The 26571-nt window shown below is 35.5% G+C and overlaps 5 protein-coding genes across 8 annotated transcripts; 4 read left to right on the plus strand and 1 right to left on the minus strand.

Moving 5' to 3' along the window:
* Positions 1 to 96: 96 nt before the first annotated feature.
* LOC136777610 (polyubiquitin-C) lies at positions 97 to 5810 on the plus strand. The gene is made up of 5 exons (XM_066734040.1): positions 97 to 621; positions 1312 to 3161; positions 4641 to 4773; positions 4849 to 5490; positions 5562 to 5810. Exons 2-5 carry the CDS (start codon positions 1318 to 1320, stop codon positions 5733 to 5735), a joined length of 2793 nt encoding a protein of 930 aa, XP_066590137.1. The 5' UTR covers positions 97 to 621; positions 1312 to 1317; the 3' UTR covers positions 5736 to 5810.
* A 4502-nt stretch (positions 5811 to 10312) lies between these two features.
* On the plus strand, positions 10313 to 16916 carry eya (eya transcriptional coactivator and phosphatase 2). 3 transcript variants are annotated; one of them, XM_066734252.1, is made up of 9 exons: positions 10313 to 10838; positions 13252 to 13373; positions 13586 to 13754; positions 13994 to 14174; positions 14246 to 14375; positions 14450 to 14545; positions 14714 to 14979; positions 15040 to 15085; positions 15167 to 16916. In XM_066734252.1, exons 2-9 carry the CDS (start codon positions 13262 to 13264, stop codon positions 15676 to 15678), a joined length of 1512 nt encoding a protein of 503 aa, XP_066590349.1. In that variant the 5' UTR covers positions 10313 to 10838; positions 13252 to 13261; the 3' UTR covers positions 15679 to 16916. The 3 variants fall into 3 exon arrangements, with proteins under 3 accessions (XP_066590349.1, XP_066590347.1, XP_066590348.1); XM_066734250.1 differs by having other exon boundaries at positions 15040 to 16916; XM_066734251.1 differs by having other exon boundaries at positions 14450 to 14533; positions 15040 to 16916.
* Positions 16917 to 16994: 78 nt separating this feature from the next.
* On the minus strand, positions 16995 to 21155 carry 26-29-p (C1 family peptidase 26-29-p). 2 transcript variants are annotated; one of them, XM_066734249.1, is made up of 10 exons: positions 21017 to 21155; positions 19414 to 19465; positions 19166 to 19315; positions 18906 to 19078; positions 18742 to 18846; positions 18517 to 18676; positions 18033 to 18443; positions 17864 to 17964; positions 17475 to 17796; positions 16995 to 17397 (listed from the first exon to the last, which is right to left on the minus strand). In XM_066734249.1, exons 2-10 carry the CDS (start codon positions 19451 to 19453, stop codon positions 17213 to 17215), a joined length of 1647 nt encoding a protein of 548 aa, XP_066590346.1. In that variant the 5' UTR covers positions 19454 to 19465; positions 21017 to 21155; the 3' UTR covers positions 16995 to 17212. The 2 variants fall into 2 exon arrangements, with proteins under 2 accessions (XP_066590346.1, XP_066590345.1); XM_066734248.1 differs by lacking the exon at positions 21017 to 21155 and adding an exon at positions 19713 to 20117.
* A 197-nt stretch (positions 21156 to 21352) lies between these two features.
* LOC136777734 (uncharacterized) lies at positions 21353 to 23617 on the plus strand. Its single transcript, XM_066734255.1, has 5 exons — positions 21353 to 21837; positions 21964 to 22137; positions 22199 to 22469; positions 22541 to 22810; positions 22866 to 23617. Exons 1-5 carry the CDS (start codon positions 21650 to 21652, stop codon positions 23067 to 23069), a joined length of 1107 nt encoding a protein of 368 aa, XP_066590352.1. The 5' UTR covers positions 21353 to 21649; the 3' UTR covers positions 23070 to 23617.
* Positions 23618 to 24692: 1075 nt separating this feature from the next.
* Positions 24693 to 26300, plus strand: LOC136777733 (uncharacterized). Its single transcript, XM_066734254.1, has 2 exons — positions 24693 to 25887; positions 25964 to 26300. The coding sequence occupies exons 1-2, from the start codon at positions 24823 to 24825 to the stop codon at positions 26273 to 26275; spliced, it is 1377 nt and encodes a 458-aa protein (XP_066590351.1). The 5' UTR covers positions 24693 to 24822; the 3' UTR covers positions 26276 to 26300.
* Positions 26301 to 26571: the final 271 nt, after the last annotated feature.

Raw genomic sequence — 26571 nt, forward strand, 5'->3', positions numbered from 1 at the left:
TAAACTCTTGTAATATTCGTTACTGTGTGGTTGTTGAGTATAAATAATACTATTATCTATATTTATGTATTTTACAGAGTCGACTGTAATAAATGAAATTAGTGGTTTAATATATTGATTTTCCTTTGTTTCATTGGAAAACGCCATCTGGTCTCCCATGCTGGGAGACCAACAACGATGCACAACGATTCCTCGTAAAAAAGACAAGTTTGACGAAAAATTCTCGTGCACTAAGAAGAAAAAAATTTTCACGGAACGACAAATATTCTAAGACAATAAAATATGGAAGAAATAGTGTTATTGGTATTTTTGGGAAAGCATTAGTGTGCCAAGAACATTCTGGAGGTCCTTTGTCCAATTCACCAATCGGAGCACGCTGCGTCAGAGACCCCCTGACGTCACATGTTCAACTACGAATAAACGTTTGTCTTCACCAATATTGCACCAATCAAAATCGTCTTACGTCAGTGACTAGTCTATAAAAGCTTTGCGTCCTACACATTTTCATTATTCCGCAGTAAGTCATTGCAAAGGAGGGTTCGTATTGTGTTTAAACGAATTTATCAAAACTTTCATCGCTTTCGAGGATTTTCTGGAGCAGAAATATAAGAGAATTTACTGGTAAGATTATTTTACAGTTGTTTATTAATCTACGATAATTCTAGCATAAACAATAGAGCACTAATGCAATATTGGCATCTTCACTCTCAATCGGCAGCGTCTGTCATAAAAATTATCAAAGCTTAACAATTTTGAGAAACGTAGGATTACCGAAATTATTTGTTGCTGCTTTTGAAGTTACAGTAAATTCAAAGAGGTGTGGCGTTATATCCTGAAGCTGCCATATTGAGAAAATTGGATCGAAGTGAAAGATTTATTTTTATGCTTATGCTTCCTTTCTTTCGAATTGAAGATTCGATATTCTTGAAAATTTGGAGGTACAGAATGAGTAATACATATTTTATCGCTTGTGTAATGGTAAAAGTTTCTTGAAAATCGGGTTAAACAAGCTCAACGCATCGCAAAGAACAAAATGGCAGCTGACCCATTTTGATGACTCGACGCTTTCCTGTTACTAGCTGTAGTCGCGTCTTGTCCAATGAAAGCTATACTATTATTATTATTACTTTTTAGTCGAGATTAAACATTTTGAAATAAAATTTACTCCCAATAAAAAAATAAGCATTTTAAGATTAATTAACCCATCAATAAAAATAATTCTTGTAAGATAATTAATTGAGCAATTTGCTGTGTCAATTTAATCCAGTTATTCAAAATTCTTTGGCTGATAAATTTCTTTTTACATTTTAGGTAAATATGCAGATCTTTGTGAAAACATTGACTGGCAAGACCATTACCCTTGAGGTAGAGGCTTCTGATACCATTGAAAACGTTAAAGCAAAAATCCAAGATAAGGAGGGCATCCCTCCTGATCAGCAAAGATTGATTTTTGCTGGTAAACAATTGGAAGATGGACGCACACTTTCTGATTACAACATCCAAAAAGAATCTACTCTTCATTTAGTATTGAGACTTCGTGGAGGCATGCAGATTTTTGTCAAGACATTGACAGGTAAAACCATCACCTTGGAAGTAGAAGCATCCGACACAATTGAAAATGTCAAGGCAAAGATTCAGGATAAGGAGGGAATTCCACCAGATCAGCAGAGATTGATTTTTGCCGGAAAGCAACTTGAGGATGGACGCACTTTGTCTGACTACAACATCCAGAAGGAGTCCACCTTACATTTAGTTCTTAGATTGAGAGGTGGAATGCAAATCTTTGTGAAGACTTTAACTGGAAAAACCATCACACTTGAGGTTGAAGCTTCAGATACCATTGAAAACGTAAAAGCTAAGATTCAAGACAAAGAAGGAATTCCCCCAGATCAGCAGAGATTAATCTTTGCAGGAAAACAGCTGGAAGATGGGCGGACTTTATCAGATTATAACATTCAAAAAGAATCTACCCTCCATTTAGTGCTTAGATTAAGAGGTGGTATGCAAATTTTTGTAAAAACCTTAACTGGTAAAACAATTACATTGGAGGTGGAAGCTTCCGACACTATTGAAAATGTTAAGGCTAAGATTCAAGACAAAGAAGGAATTCCTCCAGATCAGCAGAGATTGATCTTCGCTGGAAAACAACTTGAGGATGGACGCACATTGTCTGACTACAACATCCAGAAGGAGTCCACATTACATCTGGTTCTTAGATTAAGAGGTGGAATGCAAATCTTTGTGAAGACTTTAACTGGTAAAACTATTACACTCGAGGTTGAAGCTTCAGATACTATTGAAAATGTGAAAGCCAAGATTCAAGACAAAGAAGGAATTCCTCCAGATCAGCAGAGATTGATCTTCGCTGGAAAACAACTTGAAGATGGACGCACATTGTCTGACTACAACATCCAGAAGGAGTCCACATTACATCTAGTTCTTAGATTAAGAGGTGGAATGCAAATCTTTGTGAAGACTTTAACTGGTAAAACTATTACACTCGAGGTTGAAGCTTCAGATACTATTGAAAATGTGAAAGCCAAGATTCAAGACAAAGAGGGAATTCCTCCAGATCAACAGAGGTTAATCTTTGCAGGAAAACAGCTGGAAGATGGGCGGACTTTATCAGATTACAATATTCAAAAAGAATCTACTCTCCATCTAGTACTCAGATTAAGAGGTGGTATGCAAATTTTTGTAAAAACCTTAACTGGTAAAACAATTACTTTGGAGGTAGAAGCATCAGACACCATTGAAAATGTTAAGGCTAAAATCCAGGACAAAGAAGGAATTCCCCCAGATCAGCAAAGATTAATTTTTGCGGGTAAACAATTGGAAGATGGGCGTACTTTGTCTGATTATAATATTCAGAAGGAATCCACGTTGCATTTAGTGCTTAGATTGAGAGGAGGTATGCAGATCTTTGTAAAAACATTGACTGGGAAAACTATTACCCTTGAAGTAGAGGCTTCTGATACAATTGAAAATGTTAAGGCCAAAATCCAAGATAAGGAAGGTATTCCCCCAGACCAGCAAAGATTGATTTTTGCGGGTAAACAATTAGAAGATGGACGCACCCTTTCTGATTACAATATTCAGAAGGAATCTACTCTCCATTTAGTATTGAGACTTCGTGGAGGAATGCAGATTTTTGTTAAGACGCTGACAGGCAAGACCATTACTTTAGAGGTAGAAGCGTCCGATACAATTGAGAACGTTAAAGCTAAAATTCAAGATAAAGAGGGTATCCCCCCAGATCAACAAAGATTAATTTTTGCTGGTAAACAATTGGAAGATGGACGCACGCTTTCTGACTACAACATCCAGAAAGAATCTACTCTTCACCTGGTATTAAGGCTTCGTGGTGGTATGCAGATATTTGTAAAAACATTAACTGGTAAGACCATCACACTTGAGGTTGAAGCTTCTGATACCATTGAAAATGTGAAAGCAAAAATTCAAGATAAAGAAGGAATTCCTCCGGACCAGCAAAGATTGATCTTCGCAGGAAAACAGCTAGAAGATGGCCGCACTTTATCAGACTACAACATTCAGAAAGAATCAACCCTCCACCTTGTACTCAGATTAAGAGGTGGTATGCAGATTTTCGTGAAGACATTAACTGGTAAAACAATCACACTGGAAGTTGAAGCTTCGGACACTATCGAAAATGTTAAAGCCAAAATTCAAGACAAAGAAGGAATTCCTCCAGATCAGCAGAGATTAATTTTTGCCGGAAAACAATTAGAAGATGGACGTACCTTGTCTGATTATAACATTCAGAAGGAATCGACGCTCCATTTAGTTCTTAGATTGAGAGGAGGAATATAAAACTTCACATGAATGAATAATATTATAATCGAAACTGAGATACTTTTAGGTGTTAATTAAATTAATCATACCAAATTCAAAAAAGACTATTCCTTTGTATTATAGACGATTGAATTATTATGAGAAGTTTTTATTTATCAACTGAAAGATATTTATGAAATTAGTTTATTCTTTTTTATCAGAAATATCTGTGTGATATATTTTCAACTTTACATTCGTCAGAAATATAAGAATAATTATTTTAACCTATGTTGTTTTATTTATAAGATCCCTATCTACTACAGTTGAATATTTTTCTAATTTTTTTATTTACCTATATGGTAAATAGATGCCGTAAATATTTCAAAGAATTTTTGCAAAATTGATCAATTTTAAAGTATATGTTGCTACCTTCAGTCGGTAACTTATTTGATTTATGCCGCCATCTGTATATACAATACTGCATCAATAAAGCTTAAAACACAAGTCGCAAACTTGCTATACTCTCGATTAATAAACAACAACGCACTCAGTTATTTGTTATGTCTAATATAATATAAACATCAGAACTAACCCTTTTAGTCCTGTAATATTTTTTCTTTTAATGTAGTTCAATGTAGCTAAATGAATAAGTATTCAAAATGTCTTTGTATATCGTTAATGCGTAAGTAAGCTTACTGCTTAAATCTAGGTTATATTTTGTGTTCTATTGTTTTGTTTATTTTTTAATTATACGAATACGGGTTGAAAAAAATCGTGCAATTATTATTTTAAAAAGTATTTAATAGCTATTGTATTGTTTGATTATCATTTATTATTGTTCTTTCTAGAAATCAAGACAGTGAGATTGAGGGGGATTCAAATGGAGATTTGCAGATAGCTTCTCCAGGGAGTTCAGAGGCTCAACAAGCCCTAACTCAATTTTGGCCGAAAGTTACAGAAGAAATTAAAAAAATTACCACTGTAAGGAACTAATAAAAAGTAAATATATCCTTAAAAATTATAATTTAATTATTATATAGAATATAAATGTTTTAGATGGATTTGAAAACACAATCATTACCACTGGCCAGGATAAAAAAAATAATGAAATTAGATGGAGATGTAAAAATGATCAGTGCAGAGGCTCCCATGTTATTCTCAAAAGCTGCAGAGATCTTCATTCATGAATTAACACTTAGAGCATGGGTCCATACTGAGGATAGTAAAAGACGTACTTTACAAAGAAATGATATTGCAGTAGCAATCACAAAATATGATCAGTTTGACTTTCTAATAGACATTGTACCTAGAGATGAACTGAAACAGAGCAAAGCACAAACTGATAGTACTGTGAGAACTTCAATGAATTCAGATCAAGTACATTACTATTTTCAACTTGCACAGCAGCAAGCATCTGCTAATCAGAGTGTACAAAATAATGGTACAAGCACCCAGCCTATTCAAATTGTACAGCCATCGACTGGACAAATTCAAACAATAAACATTGGTAGTCCAGTAGAACAAGAAAGTTCACCCACAAATTCAACGCAAACTGTGACAGTACAGACTCCTCAACAATCCACGGGTCAACAAATTATTCAACTTCAGCAACCTCAACAGACTTCACCTTCTCAGGCTGGTGGAATACAAATTGTACAGCAGATTGTAACTCCTAGTGGAGAAATACAGCAGATACCTGTAAGTTGTATAAAAAACTTGAAGACTGTTTTTCCAGTAAATAGATGCAATAAAGTAATCTTAATTTTTAGATTCAACTTACACCTCAACAATTACAAATGATTAGAATGCAAGTACAAGGTGGTAGCAATCAGCCTATCATAATACAAACAGCGCCAATTCAAGCCCAGCCACAATTAATTCAAGTGGCTCAGGGTGGTCAAACGCCAGTTTTTCTTCAAACGACCGGCGCTGATAACGAGTAATTTTAATCATACCTAACATACGAGACGTACTTTAAGTTAAATATAACTAGAAACGTAACTTTAAGCTTATCTTATAAAGAATAAATGATTTTTTCTATTTACTAGTAAAACTTGTTTCCCCCTTATCAATCGTATTATAGGTAATTAATACGTATGAAATGAGGAAAGTAATAACTTTATTTAAGTTGATGCTTTTGACCGTGGTAACTGGCATAAGCGACTATTAAAAATGATATCACAGCATTTTTTCGTTTATCAAGGGCGCATTCCATTTAATGTCTCCAAAGTTCTAATTGTATATAATGTGTCATATAATTTATATATTAAGAGCGTTGGAAACATCAAATGGAATACGCCCTAAGTTAGTTTATTTGGCAAATATTTTTGTCAATCTATGTATATGTAGTTTAAGATAGGAGAATATTATAGGGATTGAAATGGAAAATGAAGCGAACGAGTTTGAGGTAAAATGAAGAGTCGAGATAAGAAAGCAGAGAGAGATGTAATCTGCTTCATGCGCCGCGTTCTTTGGTCGCTGGTTATTTCGCATGGCTGAGCTTAGAACTGGCTCTCTGGCACAAGTTGGATTATGTTTCACGTTGCAGAGCGGTTCTTATCCAGCAAGTTTTACACCGGGAGTCCTCGAAGCCGCTTAAAATTATCGTTAAATGGAAAAATATTACCTGAAAAAAATCATGCTAAATTATACCTTAAAACTTTACTGACAAATAATTTGCAAACTCTTTATTACTTTTCTAATGTATGGTAAGACCAGTCTATTTGGTTTAATTTTGTAATTCAAGCTTTCTTATTGTTTATGCGTTGTGCGGATGACTATAATTTATTGCTTATGATTTTATAATTTAATTTCAGAAATTCTAGGCGCAGAAATCCCGTAGGCTAAGTCCAGGCTAAGTAAGCGAGATATCTCTGTCCGTTTTTCACTGTGTGCATTGCATATAGGGGTATGGGACACCAATACTTGCGAAACTGGAAATGCAATATGTGTAAAAATGTACCAACACACCCGTTGGAATCTCTACAGGGTGGTTCGTTGAAAAATTATATTCTTGCCAATCTAAAAGAATATGATATATTAAAAAATAATTTCATTACTTCAATTACCAAATTATACAAAATATTATTCAGAACGGTGAATCTGTTTATTTAAATTATTTAAAATTGTTAATAATCTTCAATATTAACCGCGCGATTGTGGAATGAGTTTACAATAGAATTTATTGTAGTATATGTACTAAACTACAACAATATCCATAACAAGAATTAAAAGGATTAATTAAGGGAGTAATAAAAATTATTAATTGAAAATAAATAAAAACTCGAATTTATGGAGAAAGGAGAAACATCGGGTATACCAAAAGGTTTAAGGAAAATTTTATGGTATTTATGTGGTGGAGAGGCAAGAGGTTTCAATGCGAAGATTTATGAGTTGATTTCTTAATTAAGTGGACCGTCATAAATTACGGGGAAAGTGGAGTGAATTTTTGGACACCCTATGTGCACGTATACGCAGGCGCAGGCAGCTGTCACCTTATACCCATGAGGAGGCATGGGGCTGTGGCGGCCATTCTCAACTTATCTCTAGGATCTTTGTAAACATGTCGTGAAATCCGAGTATCCAAGCAGTGGCGTCGATCACGAGGTGGAAAGATCCATCAGAATCTTTCTACTGGCCAGTTCCAAATATTACCTTCAAATTTCACTCTCCTTTTCGCGACTGCTCTGGAAACCTTTCTAGTTACTAAAGCTATACTGTAGCGTCTCCGCTAAATGAGGCAAATCACCCTCCAAGAAGATGCCACTCCGTTTTTTTAACATTTTCATTCACCTTAAAATTCTACCTTTGCAATTCGTACCTTCTCAAGTTTATTACTCAAAACAATACTTGAGTGTCTTAGCCCATTGAAATAAATTATGAAATTTGCAAGAAGATGGCACATTTGTTCCTTATATTATTTTGCAAAGTTTCAATATATAATTCTATCACAACTACTCGATTTTGTTTAATCGGTGAGTGTTTGGATAATAATCCCGCATATTCCATGTCTCGGGGTTACCTTACAGATTTTTTGTTTAGTACGGCACTTGTCTACCCATAAGGGTTGGACCGGGAAGACAGAATATACAGTTTCGTGGTAAGCCATCATGCCATTATATCAAAAGGTATAAAACTCCACTTCACTTTTTCTCCGGTATACCTTGGCCAAGCCACATGCTATACCGTACAGTGTATATATATATACAGACACTATTCCTGCTGCTTTTCCACGTATATCTCCATTACTCTCAATTTCCCGTCAAATTCCCTCCCATTGAGATATCTTCCAAGCCAATTGTTAAAATCTTGATATCTGAAAAATACAGAGAAGTTTAGAAAAGGGACTGAAACAATCAATGGGGAAGAAAAGGCGGGTAGAAATGGCCTTCAGATTTCTCTTAATTCAGGATGAATTCCAAAAGTGCATTCTTCCGTAAAAACGGACAAGTCTGCAAAATTAGGTTTGCCCGTGAGCCTAAGGGAGCCATGGGTCACGCTCCAACATCGTATTATGTAAAAGCCGATAATCCCCTTTGTCGTTCTAAGAATAAAACTTCATATAGCGTTTTTTAAACGTTTATTATTTAATATTCACCACTCGAAAAGCAAGCAACTTCCATAAGACGGAGCCTCTAGTTATTCGGTTGGAAGGTTATAAAATTTAACGCGAAACCCTATCCGTTCCTTGGGGGCTAAAAGTCTTGATGTGGCGAAAGAGGTTAGAAGTTATTAGGTCCTAGCCCCTGTTCCAGAGTATTATCATAATCGAGGAGTGCAAAGCTCTCGTAACCGCATTCATTATTCATGGCAACCCATGTCCCATCCAACATTTACGTGGAAAGCTCTTTGTCACAGAGAGCTCGACAAATGTTTGTAAATAAACTGGAACCATTGGCCTCACCGAGGATATAATAACCAATCGTAAACAGAATTGACCTTTTTGTACTCGTGAATTCATTCGGCCGTGTTGCGTTTACGTTACTGTTTTCCAAACAAGTACAGCGAGAGAGATGCATGCGGCTAAAGAAACAAAGAAGGATACTATTTGAGAAATTTGATTTCGCGCGGAACTACAAACACAGGGGAGATTATCGTTGGCTCGATCGATAAAAGGCGAAAAAGTGGGAGAGTGATTCCGAGAAAACGGCGTGTGTATGACAAAGTAGGTACTGGACCTCCCGTCAAGAATTCCCCATCATCGATAAAGAAGCGACGGAGATCGCGGTGCAAAATAACGGACGGTATCCCCCGTATTTAACCAGGAACAACTAACAGTCTCTGTTCCATGGAAAGCTGTTGTTAGATTCAAATAGTAGAATCGAATTTGGAGAAAAAATCTTTGCTAATAATATATTACAAAAAGACAGAAATCTTTCAGCACAATATTCTTTATTTATCACAAAAACTTTGATGCTGTTAATGATTATATTTTAACGAATAGACATAAAATTCTTGTATTAGTTTCATTTACCGTCAATTTTTATTCGTCCAATTAATTTCCTTACGAATTCTTGAAATTAGCGTGGAAAGAAAAAAATTTGCGACTCGTGCTCGCTTTTTGGGTATTCGTAAAAAATACATTGTCGATGAGAGAAATTGGCCGGCAAATTTGTCGTCCTGCCGAAATCAGTCGGTGGCCGATAAAAAAAAGTGAGAAGGTGGCAGAGGATGAGAAAAAAGAGGCTTCACTCTTAGCGGAGTTTTGCATTCTGGCCTTATCAAGATTCCAATTAGCATTCGGGAGAGGAGAAACTCCGCCGGCTTTCGGAAACCTGTCGGCGTCAGTTTTGAGCAATTCGTGATAAGAAACGACATTGACAGGAATTCTAAGCAAAGATACGAAACTTATTAAATCACTAAATTAAATTGTTGTCGTATACGAGTCCACAGACTCGGAAGATTCGCGTTCTGAAAGAAAATTCTCCTTTCCCGCGATTAATTAAAGAAAAAAGAACCGCTGATGGAAACTACATCAGGTTAATTGTTAATTTTGGTCTTGCCTATCTTTAACCTTCGATGAACAACCCTTTAGTCGTTAAAGAAAAATGTGTCTGACTGGAGAAAGTTGGACGACAAAAAATGATCCATCTAATTGTGCGTTGGAACAATCAAGAATTACCAACGTTTTGGTATTCGATGAAGGGGGAACGGATTAGGATAATAAAGCGAGATATGACGATAGGTAGACTAGGTAGTGTGGTAAAACGTTGCTCTTTGTTTAGAAAAGGAGAGAGCTGGGTGCACTGGTGTAAGTGGAAGCTGAACGAGAAGAGCGGGAGACAAAGAGAGTCGAGCGTTTCAACAAAGGAATGGAGAGAGACAGAGAGAGAGAGACATCTAGATGGGGTTGGTAAGAGCAGAGAGAAGCAAAAGAGAGGGAGATAGATACATATGGGGAAGGGGAAGCAGGGGAGTCACGGGAATAGAGAGGGATTCGAGACTCGCTCGACCACGTGACCACCGGGCGGGGGTGGCACTGGCGACATTTCGCATGCTCAGAGTTCCACGGACAGCGGTGACCGTCGGATCCAGCAGAGACAAATTTTCTGGCGTCGGAATTTCCTAAAAAGTTTATCGCCTCGAGTACGAGACGAGCTTGTTGATATTTGCAAGCTTCCATTCCCGTTGCGTCGACAGGACGCTCCACCCTGCGTTTATTCCTGCCGCCCCCGAAGCCATCCTGGCCATTCAGCTCCCTCTACCGGCGAAGCCAACCCAGGATAAACGTGTCTCGTTCCTTCTCGAGTCCCACGCATCCGGATCTTCCCGGATTTTTCCCGTCTGCCAGACCCGGCCGGCTATCCCTTTCCTCCTGGGAACCGACAGGTGGTGCGCGATGTTCTCGTGGTCGTGGAAAGTGCGAGAAAAGTGAGCTTTCGTGGAAAATTCAACGACGGAGAGACAGAGGGAGAGGAAGGATTCAAGGATAAACAAGCGTAGTGACAGAGGGACTACGATGCTCCTGCCTACAGGACTCGTCGGATTTCCCTGATCCGCCAACTTACTGCTGGCGCAGAATCCTCTGTCCACCTGTTCTATACGAGGTTTCAACCAATCTTTAGCATAGTTTTATTACCATGTTTTTTGCTTACTTTTTAGAATCTTTGAAAGCTCGTCTAGTTTTTCAGCTTTCAGGATATTTTTCAAACGGAAAAAGAGGTTTTGTTGTTTTTTACTTTTGATCGTACGTGACAAGTGCCGTCGCTTGGATAAAAGCGCTTAATTCAGCGTCGGTTTGCCAATTAACATCCATTGGCAGTAACGAGACGAGATGAGATGCACGATTAACGCATGCCAAATTGTAAACGACATCTGCTCTTGCAACGGTGCGATGGAAATTGTAAAATTTTTTTCAGTTTTTCCGCGTGGGAGAATAGGGAAAAATGCGTGGATTTCTTCATTGACGTTCCCACGTGACTCTTTGAAACGCGAAAGCATGTGTTTCGTTGCAATATTTCCAAGTTGTAACTCGATTCTCCATTCGTCCCTGGCGTTTCGCTTGGCAAACTCGAAATGTCAAGTGGACTTAACACGAAGTAATTTTCTTTCTTCGTTCAATCCATCGATTTCCATACACTCTCATTGATCGAATAGGAATAGAGAATCCACTGAAAGGCAAAATTGCGTAAAAAACGGTCCAAATTGATAAATCAAGTCTGCAGGCATGTTGGAATGTTTGAGAAAAACTTTTGACACCAAGTATATACTATGTAGGCAATAAAATTTTTCAGGCAGTTGTAAAAAGTTTCGAAGATCCTTGAGAAGCACAAGCTTTTTCCAATAGGAGTAAAAAGAATTTCAACGAATGTGTGGAGGATGTAGTTTCGAAGAGGCCAGGTCACTTGGGATTTTAGCTTGGGTGACCTATTGTTCTTTCCTTTTGTTCCGTTTTGTTTTTCTTTCGGCTTCTGCAAACACGAGCGGACCATTCGTGGAACGAATGTCGCACATAAGCTCACTACTGCACACAGCGGTCCCTACCTCTCCTCGCAATTTCTTCCATATTTTTTCTCTCTTCCCATTTCTCCTTATTCCCTCTACACTTCTTTAACCTTTATTTGCGATCGCACAAAATATTCCCAGCCACCGAATAACAAACTCTGCAAATTCAGCGAAATCCTCGTGCGATAAAGTGTCTTCGAGGAGTTTGGTTCTGGCAATCGCTGCGTTTTTCGTATCTCCCTCAGACGTGTATGGATCAGCTTTTTTTTTTAATAATTCCAACCTCGCTGGCACAGTGAACTGATTCGAAAATTCGCTCGAGTTCCAATCAAAAAGATAAAGAAAAGAACTTGGAAAGTTCTGAAGGATCGATAACCAATTACAGTGATGATACGAATCAATCAGATACAAAAATAATGCAGGCAAAGCTTTTGTTTTGAAACCCGACGAATGCACAAGCTTAATTATACTGTATTTGTTGCTTGGACAGTTATTATATTAGATCATAACACTACCTGATATTCAAGTTTGATTCACATGCAATCACGCCGTTCGAGTACATTGTTCGATTCGTTAACGACTATACCCACAGAGCATCAAAAAACTTAAAGACATCTTTTAGGCATCTTTTAGTCAAGTGTGTTGTAGAGGTACTGTTTAGTTCGTTTATCAACCACAGGCATTGGTGCTGTTGAAAGTAACTTCAGACGCGGAAAGGATGAGGGCGCTGTAACATTTTTCTAAAATTTGAAATTTAACATTTTTCGAGACACAATGGCGTCGGTGATATTTCACATGGAGGAGGGTTCTCTCGAATATCTATCGAACAGTTTTAACGGAATGGAAGGGTTGAAGAGAGGAAAAATAAATTGAAGAATAGTGGTTGACCAATAAGCTTAACCTTGAGTAAGGTAGCATGGAGGAATCTGGTTTTAGCTATAGTATGTACACGAATAAGGGCGGAGCACAGACAGATAGTGACTTGGCAACATAAAGAATACACGGTGTAAAACGTCGTGCAAAGTCGTGAAAGGAAACTTCATTGGCTGGCTACTCCGTCCCGTTGTATCCGCCTACCCATCCGGCTACCCCACCTCTTCCATCGTGCAATTCGTAGTTGATGATCGAGGCTAAATACCAACAAATCGGTTAACATTCATCAACAAAATCACTTGTAATATTTCGAGAAATTGTGTTCGAAATTTTATAACAGGCGCCCACTGTTTTCTTCAAAAACAATCGGGACCTCACTCTACTCCTGGAACGTCCCAGCCATGTGCCTTCAATGTTCGATAAATTAGCCCGCGTAGTGTCAGGAACGTTGCTGAAGCACGTTGGAACGTTTTAGGAACGTTTCTGACACTATGTGCGTTATGTGGATCAACTGTATTCATAGAAAGCACGTGTGTCCTTCGTAATTTATTCCGTTCTTTTACACTGGCATAATAAATTTAAGTGTCTCAAAACTTCGAGTGCACACTGAATAACAAAAAGTAGCTGATAATAATTTATTAGTTGCAGTGATATGTTAACCGAAGACAATGACCCTACGAAACCTGCCGGGGTGTTAGATAATGCTGGGAACGTGTCCTCGTCGACCGAGGCCTCGGTGCAGCACCCTCGCAACTCTAACAATGGTACGTATAAAATTCTTGATTGCAATGGCGTATCTTATCGATATTTCTTGTCTGGCATCGTCTTTCTAACTGCCCCCCCCCCCCCCCCTCCAAGTCTATCTCCATCCTCCTTCCTTTTACCTGAAAACGTTTATTAACATCTGCAATTGTCATTGAGAATAATAATTTGTTCTACGTAAATTATTGTACATTGATCGATGACCTTCCTCTAGAGGCTGAAGTTAAGAACGAGGTCCAGGATTGTCCGGAGAACGAGAGCGTACCCGGTGGTGACTTATACATCGATGAAAATGCCGAGGAGAAAGAACAGGAATATCCGGACTCCATGGAAAAAGCCGATTACAGCTCGCTTTACAGCAGCAATCACCAATACTACAACAGGTTGAACTCAAAAACTGTATCGAATTACGTAAACTTACCAAAACCCATTATAAAATTACCCAAAATTCTGCCAATGTTAAATAATAACGTTGATCGACTTCATTAATTCGTAACGCGCTTTCGATTATATCAGATTATCATATTATTATTATTATTATAGAATTGAGTCAGTATTGGGTTGCATCGCGATTAATAAAAATCGTGATATTTGAATTGTCGATTAATTGATTGTATCGTAGTCTGTACAATTCGCCTTACGGATCAACGACTCCTTCCAAAAACACTTCCGGTCTGCAAGGGACTTATTTAAGTTCTTACACGACGCCAAGCTCGATGGCCCAATACTCGTCGTACGCAACTTACAACAGTGGCACCACCACTTTTCCAACAGTGGGTCAAAATATTTCTTCTGCCTCTCAAGTAAGATCAAGAATTGTTTCAAATCACTCGTATGTGCAGCGTTGATACTAAAATTGTGAAATACATTTCAGAAATTGGACTACAGTGCTTACGGTGTGTACGGAAATGAGAGGGTACCATTACAGTATTCTAGTTATTATCCGATGCCTGGATACCATGCAACACCAGCATCTTTCAACATTGGAAATTTGAATTTCGCGGGTAAGTTATTATTTTTTTAAGAGCAGATGAAATATAATAGAAATTATTTCCATTAAGTAACGCATCTCTTGCAGATTCTACGAAGCCAGCGTTGACACTGGAAACGACAGTACACGATGCGAGTGACTTGACTGCAAGAGAAACCGCAAACGTCGAAGGTAACCCGATTAGTACGTGTGTTTGTTTATTGCATTTTATTTTATTCGAATCAATAGCGTTTCAATGATTGTTTAGCTAATACTAGACGAATTTGTGTATACTGTTTATAAACCTTTTAGTCGATGCGTTGTGTTAGTCGAGGGAATTATCGAATAATCTACAAGGAATCCACCTTTCAGGGGCGACAGCGAAGCCGTGCAAGCGCGGAAGACGACAGAGCGGAAGCGGAAATAGTATAGGCTCCGCAGACACCACCGAAGCCGGTCCTGAACGGATATTCATCTGGGACCTCGATGAAACCATAGTGGTATTTCACTCTCTCCTCACTGGACAATTCGCTTCGAAACACCGTAAAGACCCCACTCTACTAGCCCAGGTGGCTTTTAGGATGGAAGAGATGATTTTTAATTTGGCAGACACACATTTCTTCTTCAACGATGTCGAGGTACTCTTCGAAATCTGAAAAAATGTACAAAGCTCTAGTAATATTTGCTGTATCTTTTAGGATTGCGATCAAGTTCACATAGACGACGTGTCATCCGACGACAATGGTCAGGATTTATCAACGTACAATTTTGTACTCGATGGATTTCAGGGCGCATCCGCCAATAACGGGATCTGTCTGGCTTCAGGTGTCCGCGGAGGGGTCGACTGGATGAGAAAACTAGCATTCCGTTACAGAAAGATCAAAGAAATTTACTCCAACTATAGAAACAACGTTGGTGGTTTGCTAGGACCTCAGAAACGAGAACAGTGGATGCAGCTGCGATCAGAGATCGAGGTTCTTACGGATAATTGGTTGACATCGGCTGTAAAATGTCTGAATTTGATCAACAAGAGAAGTCATTGCATCAATATTTTGGTCACGACTACCCAGCTTGTGCCAGCGTTATCCAAAGTGCTTCTTTTTGGAATCGGAGGCATCTTTCCTATCGAGAACATTTATTCCGCCTCGAAAATTGGAAAAGAGAGTTGTTTTGGAAGAGTCGTAGCTAGATATGGACGCAGGTGTACCTATGTTGTTATTGGTGATGATTCTGATGAAGAAACCGCGGCTCGTGCTCACAATTTTCCCTTCTGGAGGATAAATAGCCACTCCGACACTCAGTCTTTATATAACGCGTTAGAAATGGGCTTTCTTTAAACCAACTAATTTCAGTTTCCATGAGAAATTATTTTGGAGAAAAGTCTACGGTGATAAACATAGAGAAGCTTTGAAACATTGGTTAATAGAGTGTCGAATGTTTCTTAAAAAAACATGATGCGTTTTTACTGACTTTAACTATGGTCCACGGAAGAAAGTAATTGATGGTAAATGAAAAAATTATAAAGGCACAAAGTATGAACGTTTACCGTGAGCTTTCAGAGTATTCATTGCATACTTTCATTAAATGTATAAATACGTACAGTAATGGATCCATTTCTACTTATCCTATAATGTACTTAAATCAACGTTTTTCTACCTTCCGGGTGTGAAGCGTACAAAATGTTATTGCCAATTGAACGATATATACGTGATTCATTCCTTCCGAGATCAAGATTATTGCAATATTTTCAAACTACGTATTAATTAGTTTAAAATTGAAATGTAAGAATATCTTTGATTTCATTAATAAGCACTGCATTCTGAATATAGATTTTTTAACAGTTGACTAATTATTGTGTTAATATTAAGTCATTTTTAATAATTTAAAGGGAATAATCAACGAAAAGAAATATATTTTTAGAACCATCCATATCAAAATCGTAACAAAATTGTTCCGAGTTCCAAGTACTTCCAAATCCAATTATCAAAAATTTGATAATATATCTATCTTAATCTAAGTCGATTGAATGTCAGTTAATCAAGAAATTTATACCTCCATTCATAATGATTATTGAAAAGAGGAAATCACAGATTAAAATCTACAAACTTTCTGGAGATATTCTGATATAAATTATAAAGTATTCGGCGGCTATGATATCAAAGCAAACATGAAATATACTAACAGACAATTTAGAAGAAACTAAAGAAACTTAAGTTAAACATGAAATTGCGTAACTCCTTATATCTCTTAAAGATAAATCGGAAAATCTTATTTCCAGCTATAGGATTAATAATTTATTTAAACAATTTCAGATTTTTTTATCTTTTCACTGAAATAATTAATGTATTTAATATTCACATGATATATATTTTTAAGATTTGAAAAATCTTGTTGTCTTATAGGTATGTTTAAGCACGAAATCTGTATACAAAATTTATAATGGCTAATTTTAACTATAATGTAAAAGAATATCAGACAAAAGTAATAGCTATAAAGAAAAGAACACATGTAATGTATATTGAACGACAGACTTTAATGCTAATCTCTGAATAAATTCGATCTTTTTGTACAGTTATTTATTCAGTTTCAGTAATCCCTGCTGTAGAAGAGCCTGATAACGTATGTTAAAGGATAAAATTATTATATATTCGTGTACAAAAACATTGTCATTTATTTTTTTACAAATCCAGTATTATATAAGTTTTATTATCGAGTTTTATTCTCGGACTCTATAAAAATATTTAATAAAAACATACATTTTATTATTTATTTATACGGGTAACAATTAAAAATAAGAGCCTAACTTGGTTTTATCTTTGTTCATTTTCATAGCCCTTTGATTTTAAATACAAATTACTTTTAAAGATTCATTTACATAGTAACATAGGTAGGGGTAAGAAGTACTCCACAATTATCATCTTTTTGCGCCATAAGTATATAGCCATCATTACCCCAGTAGTTGGACCAAGAATTTTTCACCAGCCAATAACCTTGTCCATTCATAGTTCCGTAACCAACTGCTAGAACTGCGTGATCTAGGGATTCCTCTGTGTTCCCTGTAAATAAATCATTTTCATTAATTATCAAGAACCACTAACATTTTAATCTTATTCACTCGATCCATTATACTTACCACAATTAGGATCATAATAAACACCATTAGAATAGAAGGAGAATGTTTTTTGAGAAGCATCAATCGCAATAGAAATTGGACCGTGTTTGAAAATTGCAAGTTTTAAAGCATCCGCGTTCTTTGGCGTTACATTAACGTATCCAGTAATTTTAGCTGTTTGTGTAACATTATCGACATGGCAATATCCGTCCTGTCCCAAGTAGCCACCGTAATCTTCTTCAGTAGGAAGACCTCCGTGCTTCATTATCCACTGATAAGAACGGAAATCTTCACCGCCGTCACATCCATTATTTCCAAATCCCCACGAGCAATCAATTAAAGCCTAAAAGTGAATAAACATATACACAAGGAATTAATGAAATATATTTTTTCAGATTTCTTTTACTCACCTGTTGCGATAAACGAACTAGTTTTTGGTATTTCATAAAATATGCTCCTTCAACTGCTCCGGTTGTACCAAAACTCCAGCAAGAGCCACAAACAGACTGATCTAGATAATCAAAGGCATGTATTTTCTGTTAAAATTTAAAATTTCTAAATAAAAATTAGTATATTTACCTTTAACTGGTGTAACTGCCCCATAAAGTCTCCAATCCCAGCTATCTGGTACATCAGCACTATCCTTTTCAATATCATGAGGGAATGACTGACCACCATTGTATCCTTTTGTGTATTGCTTTCCTCGTAATAAGCTCAACTCAAACTCATTTCTGTCAGATAAATGATTGGATGCCAATTGGTAGCCCTTATTGGCTCGATTGGTTGAATGAATAAATCTCATGTTTTGTCTGAATATTTCTTTCCTCTTTGAATGCTCTATATTGTCCTTATAATTTTTATTATGAGCGTTCTTAAATGTATCAAAGGCTTCATTAACGTGTCCGTCGTAATTGTGAACAAATTCTTGCATTGGATTAAATGTGTAGATGTGCTTTATTCCAGGACCAGGAAAGCTCACACATGTTGAATCTAAAAAAAATTTTTACCACATACAATGGTAAGTTTTTGTATTTATTATTTTACATTTTTGATCATTGCTTACTTTCAGTTACTTGGAATACTTCAGAATCAGGAGTTTCAGAGGAATACCAGTCATATTCTAAATAGTAGTGATCATAGTGAGAGCCTAATAAACTGTTAAATCCTCTCATCTCATACCTGACTGGAATAGGCTCTTTCATTTTGGGTAAAGATGCTGATTTCTGTAATAATATGGTATGATCATGCAATGACTGAGTTATTATGAAATAAAACAAATTATTTATACCTTATAACGTATCCAGAGAGTATATTTATTTGTTTTCTCTCCAAAACTGTCTACAATCCTCCATTTCTCACATGGCAATCCATTAATAACTTCTTCTCCAATACACTGAAATTTAATATAAAAATATATTAACATAAAAATTTAAGAGAACTAGTAATTGATACCTCCATTCCAGTAGTATCAGGAAGAATAGTTTGTGGTTTGATAACAGAAGACAGAGAGCCGTTGACTTGAAGACATGTTAATTTATTAGTTTCAGTTTCTGTGGTGATAGGGGCTACTTTTATACTAGTTCCAAAGACGCCTTCTTTAGAAAGCTGGAATGTCTTAACCATTCCTAAATGTTAGAAAATCATACAAAATATTTGGAAATAAGTAATAATGGAAACCTTATCAAGCATTGTTTATTATGATAAAAAATTACCTCCATAATAATCAATTCTGCTGGATCCAGATTGTTCATCATACCAGGCATAAAAAGGTTCTCGAATTTCAGCATAAGGAATATATAGTGTACCTTTTGCTGTATATCCCTTGCTAAAGACTGGTGCCCCTACAGATTTAGCATTAGTGCCTGAAAAATTTGTTTTGATATGAATATAAGAAATATGATTAAATTAGTAGAGAAAGAGAAAGAGAGAGAAATACTTCAAATAATTATGTAAAACATACCATAAAGTAACACAGAAAGAACTATTAGAAGATTTAACATCTTGATTCTCTCCTATAACAAAGGAAATTTTGCTGAATATCTGTTTACAAACACATCTATCTTTATGATAACACCAATGACCTAAGCTAAGTGGTAGTTGCAAATCCTTTTTATACATTTATCTATATATGTTGAATAAATGATGCTATATGCTGTAAGATATTTTTTTTTTAATAAATTAATATATAAGCCAGTAATAAACATACTGATTGTACTGATGCAATTTCGTGCATATCAATTTTGTCAATAGAATAATTACCTTTTTAAACTAACATAGGTTTATAAATTCCTTATTCAGAGACTTCGCTGATTCACTGTCTTCCCTTTCAAATAACTCCAAACAAATATACAGCATGAATAAGGTAGACTCAGCGTTGCACACCAACAAACTTTACCGACTTTGCGAGCGAAGTAACAGAGGTAGGATGACACATGGAGGTATAAGAAAGACTGGAGTTGGACTGGAGCTAGAGGAGAAGTAATAAATAAGGACTGGGGAAAGTGGTGGAGCCGGTGGGGGGGCAACAGTCAACACTCAACTACGAGGTACATACGGGCATGTCGGGCATATGATCGCTGCCCGGTAGGGAGGGTTGAAAGTATAAAGTCTGAGGGGCGAGAGGAAAGAAGGAAACTCAATCGCAAAGTTGTTCAGAAACTTCAGAAACACGTAGCATGTTTACATACTTAACGTATAGTATAGAGACCGTGCACACCAACACAATGATAGCGAAGTGTTAATGTATAACTGTATACGTATAAATAAATTACACTCAAAAACTGCGAAAATTGACCGATAGTTTGCGCTGATAGTATGCATATACACCAATATACATTCTTATCTCACTGTCATTGTGTTAGTGTGCACGGTCTCTATACGTATACAACGTGTGTTAAAAGTTGGGTACATCTAAATATATTATATCTTAAAAATAGAGAAATATTTCATAAAAATTAATAAGACCTTTATTATTGAGTTATATACTTTAAAGGAGCTACTTCGTGATTATATTATTATATGACCTTGAAAAGTATCCCACATATAAAAGGCCATAGTGATTTTTTTACTAGTATCCTGTACTTGTTATTGCATATTCGGGTATTTCAAGTATTTTCAGAAACGCTGTATGAAATCATCGTTTCATCCAGTCGTTCGATCAAAGTTCGATTATTATCTCCGGATATTTCAAATTGAAAGGTAGTTAGATATGTGCTGATAATATAAGTTTTCAATGCGCGTGTTTAATAGCGGTCACGCACAGTCCACGCCATATAATACTTCAGCCAAACTACTTTCAAGTCGAAATATATCACGTAATGAACTACTATATATATAATCAAATGAAAGAGGCAAAAAGAGGTTTTGGAATGCTCTTCAGATTAGAAAAACTCAATAAGATGATCTAGCTTCATGTGACCTCCAAATGTCTTTTTAAGATGAAACAAATAGTGTAATTTAGTGACGAGGCCCTTATAAATTATACAGCTTTCGTTAAAAAAATGCTCTGATTTTTCTCACTCGGTTGTACAAATTATTCAGATATTCGAACATTAAAGAGACACCTTCTATATGCAATTTATGAATCACCAAGATGGGGTTAGCCTTCATTCCTTTCCATTAATCCCATTGTTTAGGCTTCACCTTCCCGTCTCAAATGGAGTAAGTGAACGAGTGAAGTTCCAGTTTATTCCACAGTCTTTATTTTTCAACTAAATTATAGGATAGTAGACAATAGCAATTCTCTAAAATTTATTGTTAAAACGAATAGGAAATACAGGAATATCCACATTACCTACAGATGCCCACAGATCAGATGTCCAAGAATACGTTGAAATACCCCTCTACATATTGTAAACCCACGATCGGATATGACGTCAAATTACAGTGGCGCAGAGCGCAAGCATTGAGGCAGGGCGGGCAGGGCAGAGCAGAGGCTAACATCAGCAGATAGACATACATATATGTACATATGTATGTCAACTCAACAACATGAGTTAAAGGACCAGGGTACAGAGTACAGAGAAGGGACGACTAGAAACTTCATTCTGAGCTCTATAAATTTTTTGAGCCTTTGTTCTTTTCATATGATAAGAATCAGTTTGCTATAGTCTTGTATATATTTATTAAAGAATGAATAAATAAAGCAATGAGAATTGAGAGGTTGTACAAACGTTTAGAGAAAAATAACCAACCAAATGTTGCTAAGACAAGCAATATCTGATCTGGCACGTCCGGCAGTTTTGGCTTTTGGCAATCCTTTGTTAGATATCCATGTCCGTCTCAGAGATGATACTTTATTAAGAAAGTATGGTCTTAAAACAGATGATGAAAAGGAACTTCCCAGGGATATCATAGAGAAGCTTATTGCTGACTTGCCAACAGAGTTAATAAGTATATTTAATTTTTAGATATATTTTGTTTTAGCATGAAATTTTACTGTTCATTTTTGGACTATTATATGTATATATTAATTTTATTTATGTTTATTAAATGCACTTAATTGTTTCAGACTGGAGACAAGTATTAGTTCGGGGGGTGCAGCTCAAAATACTTTGAGAGTTCTTCAGTGGTTATGTGATGAAACACATTTCTCAAGATTTTGTATTTATTGTGGAGGTATAGGAAATGACAGTAATGGTACAAAATTAAATGAACTAATTACAGCATCAGGAATAATTACTAGGTTAGTGCGGGATAGATCTATAAAAAGTTCATTTGCAAATTTATATATTTTATGTTTGCAGATATGCAGTTCAACCTATACATTCAACAGGAATATGTGTTGCATTGGAATTTGAAAAATGTCGCAGCTTAGTTGCAAATCTGGGAGCTGCTGCTATATATACTTTAAATGATTTAAATAAAAGTGATTTATCCTTGGATTCTGTGAAGATAGTTTATCTTGAAGGTTTTTTTGTAGTACATAGCTTGGATGTTGCAAGAGAAATTGTCAAGCGGGCACAAGAGAAAAAGATTATTGTTGCATTTAATCTGAATGGAGTATATATTTTTAAAGTAATATCTGTTTCATTTAGAAAAATTTATTATATTTAGTATTTAGACTTTATAAAAACTATTTCAAATAGGACCATCATGCAGCAATATGTGAGATGGTTGGAATGGCTAAAATTGTATTTGGCAATGCAAGAGAGATGACTGCATTAGCACAAGCTTTGAATCTCAAATTTGATGATGTTTATGATATTCCAATTCAACTTAATAATTTAAAAAGAATTACCGTGGATGCATCAAATATAGCAAGCAAAGATTGGTTATCAGACGATAGCAGTTTTGTTATGACGCATGGTGGATCAGCACCATCAATGATTGTCTGGGGGAAAGGAGAAAATCATAAGGTATACATATATGATTTACAATAAACAGGATTTATTACTTAAAATATGTTTTTAGGCCAATCCAATTGTGTCATCAGATCCAATATTAAATACAACTGGAGCAGGCGATTCTTTTGTAGCCGGATTTTTAGCTGGTATTTTAGCTCAAAAATCACCACAAACTTGTCTATTATGGGGCATGAGGGTTGCTTCATACATAATAACAAAATCTGGAATGAAATTGCCAAATAATGCGGCTCCTTATAACTTATTAGAGTAATATTATAGTAATTTTAAAAATGTGTTGATCTATATACAAAAAAGAGTATATTTCTGTTGCTGATGTTCAAACCAAAGATTTATTGAAAAAAATGTGAAGTTAATTATAGATGATTTTAAAGGTAGTTTCTGTTAACTTTAGTACACAAATATCCAAGAAAAACTAATCATCTACACTATGTTTCAAAGTCTTATAGTTTAATGGGAAATATAATTTCTTACTACTGATTTGACTTTGATTGGTAAATTGAAGGTAACATTATGGTTCCCACATAAGTAGTTTTTAATTTATCAACTATTTGTTTTTGTACATTTCTGTAGCTAAGCTCAAACTTTCCAAAGGTGTATCATATTAACCTGTAGGGAACTGTCCAGTTTTTAGAAAACATTTATATTTCTTAGTGAATTTAATTATGAAAAAGCTAGTATTACTGCAATGGCTAAAAATAGGATTTCATTTCTGGAGAGGTGTTAATTTACCATTTAAGCTAAGCATTATGAATAAAAAAAAAAGAGATTACAGTTTAATTAAAAGGTGCATTATATTAACGTATTATTTTATTTTACCAACAAAAGTTTAATCAGTTTTACTCAAATTATATCAGCCACTAAAAACATATGTTAGTATATTTTTTTTTATAGAACTATTATTGTAAGATATTGAGTGTAGAAGTTAGAATGAAACACCCTGTATAATGTTAAATTAAAATTTATTATTGTTCAGTGCATTATGTAATAATTTGCTTATGAGACTGCAAATTATTTTAAGAAATAGATATAAACTATTTTCTGTAATCACAGAGTAAAAATAAATAATAATATAATGTAGAAACTAAAAATTCATCGGGTAGCATAAACTAATGCTAAGCAACACATTGCAGATTAGTTTCAACTTTTCTTGCACAACGGCGCCAGCTACTGAGCCTACTGAGCTTCAATCAGTTCAATCGGCCACTCACTGCCACTCAGTCAGTAGTAACCAGAGATGAAAGTGAAACCGTAGATTGCTCATGCCGTGTCCCGAAGCAATCCTTGCCGGTAGGCGGCGCTTCGATCCCATCGTTTAGCTTCCTGCAGCTTCCAGATGATTATGCCCTCGCGCCATCTATCGAAACTGATGCGAAACAACACGGCAGAGCTTCGAATAGGGTAAAACAGATCTACATTAGATAATTTTATAATTTAAGAAAATATTTTTATTTTAGCGTAGAAAGATACACGAAAATAGCATTAATTTGTTAACAAACGAAATTAATAAAAGTATTATACACATACCCTACATTATTATTACAATGTAGGGTATGTGTATAATACTTTTATTAATTTCGTTTGTTAACAAATTAATGCTATTTTCGTGTATCTTTCTACGCTAAAATAAAAATATTTTCTTAAATTATAAAATTATCTAATGTAGATCTGTTTTACCCTATTCGAAGCTCTGCCGTGTTGTTTCGCATCAGTTTCGATAGATGGCGCGAGGGCATAATCATTTGGAAGCTGCAGGAAGCTAAACGATGGGATCGAAGCGCCGCCTACCGGCAAGGATTGCTTCGGGACACGGCATGAGCAATCTCTCGTTTCATCTCTGGTAGTACTCTCTGTTGTACTTTTGTATTACTTCATGCCTGCATGCTCCTAATCGACTATCGTTTTAAATCTTAAGCAGACGATTTTTAAATACATAACCTACAGGCACCTACAGGCTACAATTTTACAGCTATTAGGAGTTATGAATAAACGTTAAAAAGTGAAAGATGATAAAAACAGTTAAAGTTGGAGGAAGGGGATTATTTGCTTTTAAGAAAAGTTCAGTATTCAAGCGTACTTATCTTTCGGAAGCATATAAGTGCGATGAAGCGTGGAATCGACGTTTCGAATCACCCTTGCTCAACAAAATTACTCCTGAAGCAATGTTTATTAAATTGAAACAAAAACTGGATCAAGTGGGGAAGATCCATGCCGTTGACGCAGATATTTTTGCCAATACTATAAAGGCCCCTACAGATGCAGATGAATTATTATTAATACTTCAAAAGTTAAGGTTATCATCTGAAGCCACAAACATTCTTAATTCAACGCATTATGCTGTTGTTCGATATCTTTTAGAAAACAATCACATAAACACATTGCACACAGTTTTGCATAATAGATTGGAATATGGTATTATTCCTGATCATGTTTCATATAATATTCTTATGGATCATTTTATAAATAAGGAAGATTATGCATCAGCAGCTAAAGTAGCCGTTTTACTGATGCTACAAGAAGATTCTGATCATCCAATATCAAATGCATTATGTACATATTCATGCCATAAATATTTAGAAAAACCAGAAGATTGGAAACTAGAACCAGAACCAGTCAAAGATGACCCGGATGATGAAATAATAAAAGTAAGAGTCAAGTACATAAGAAATCCATTCTTTGATGATCATTTTGACATAAAAGAGCCAAAACATTTGGTTGGCAAAACATTAGTCTTTCAAGGTAAACTTATGAAAGATACCTTAGGTAGAAGTCTACAATTAAGAGGGTTAATTTTATACAACAAATATGCAGCAGCAATTATCTTAATAAAAGAATGGTTAAGTAAGGACACCAAAGAATTAGTTTATGAAGAAATATTCAATCTCATAGAAAATGATAATTCTCACATTTCTGGAGAACAAGATACAGATGAGTTTAAGATGTTGAAAAATCAATTAATTGAACTGAAAAAAACTAACTTGTATAAAGGTAATTTAACAAAAGATTTAGAGGATAAAATTAAACTAGTAGTTAGTGAATTTGCTGAAAAGGACATAGCTGCACAATATCAGGTAATATATTATCCTTATTATATAGAAATATTCATATGATTGAGTAATTAATGTAAAATACAATCTTTTGTAACAGGCATTTGATGCATGGGAAAAGAAGAGGACAATCTGTTTAGAGGAACAATACCGTGCAATAGAAAAGGAAGAACGGCTGGCAAAACTTCAAGAAATGAAGCAAGAGCTAGAAGAGAGAGAAAAGATTTTAACGTTCTTTGAAAATGAAGAAAAGATTGAATTGCAGATTGAGAAGAAATTAGAGGAAGAGAGAAAGTTTGATGAAAAAGTAGCCAAGAAAATGAAGAAACGGCCCGAGTTAAGGCAAACTGAAGAATATATACCTCCTGAAGTTGGTAGATATCATGTAAATCAGGAAGATGAATATCGTTAAATATATTTATAAGAGCACTTGTAGCATTTGCTTTTTACTTGCTGAAATAAATTTAATTTTTCAGTTTTGTTTACATAAACCTTTTCAAAACGTGGTATGATTGGTTTAATAAAATCACAGTTTATAAATATCTTCAATTTAATATTATGCATCATAATTAATCATTATTAGACATAATTATAGCAAAATTTGTTAAAAACTGATATCAAACTAGTATACAGGGTGCAATACCCTTTACATCACTAAATTTTGTATTAAAATGTTATAACTTTATTGAGCTCTGGCATCCAATATAT

The sequence above is a fragment of the Prorops nasuta genome, unplaced genomic scaffold (genome assembly GCF_024137725.1).
Source record: "Prorops nasuta isolate Cenicafe-Biocafe unplaced genomic scaffold, Cenicafe_Pnas_1.2 PNAS00011, whole genome shotgun sequence".
NCBI classification, from domain to species: domain Eukaryota; kingdom Metazoa; phylum Arthropoda; class Insecta; order Hymenoptera; family Bethylidae; genus Prorops; species Prorops nasuta.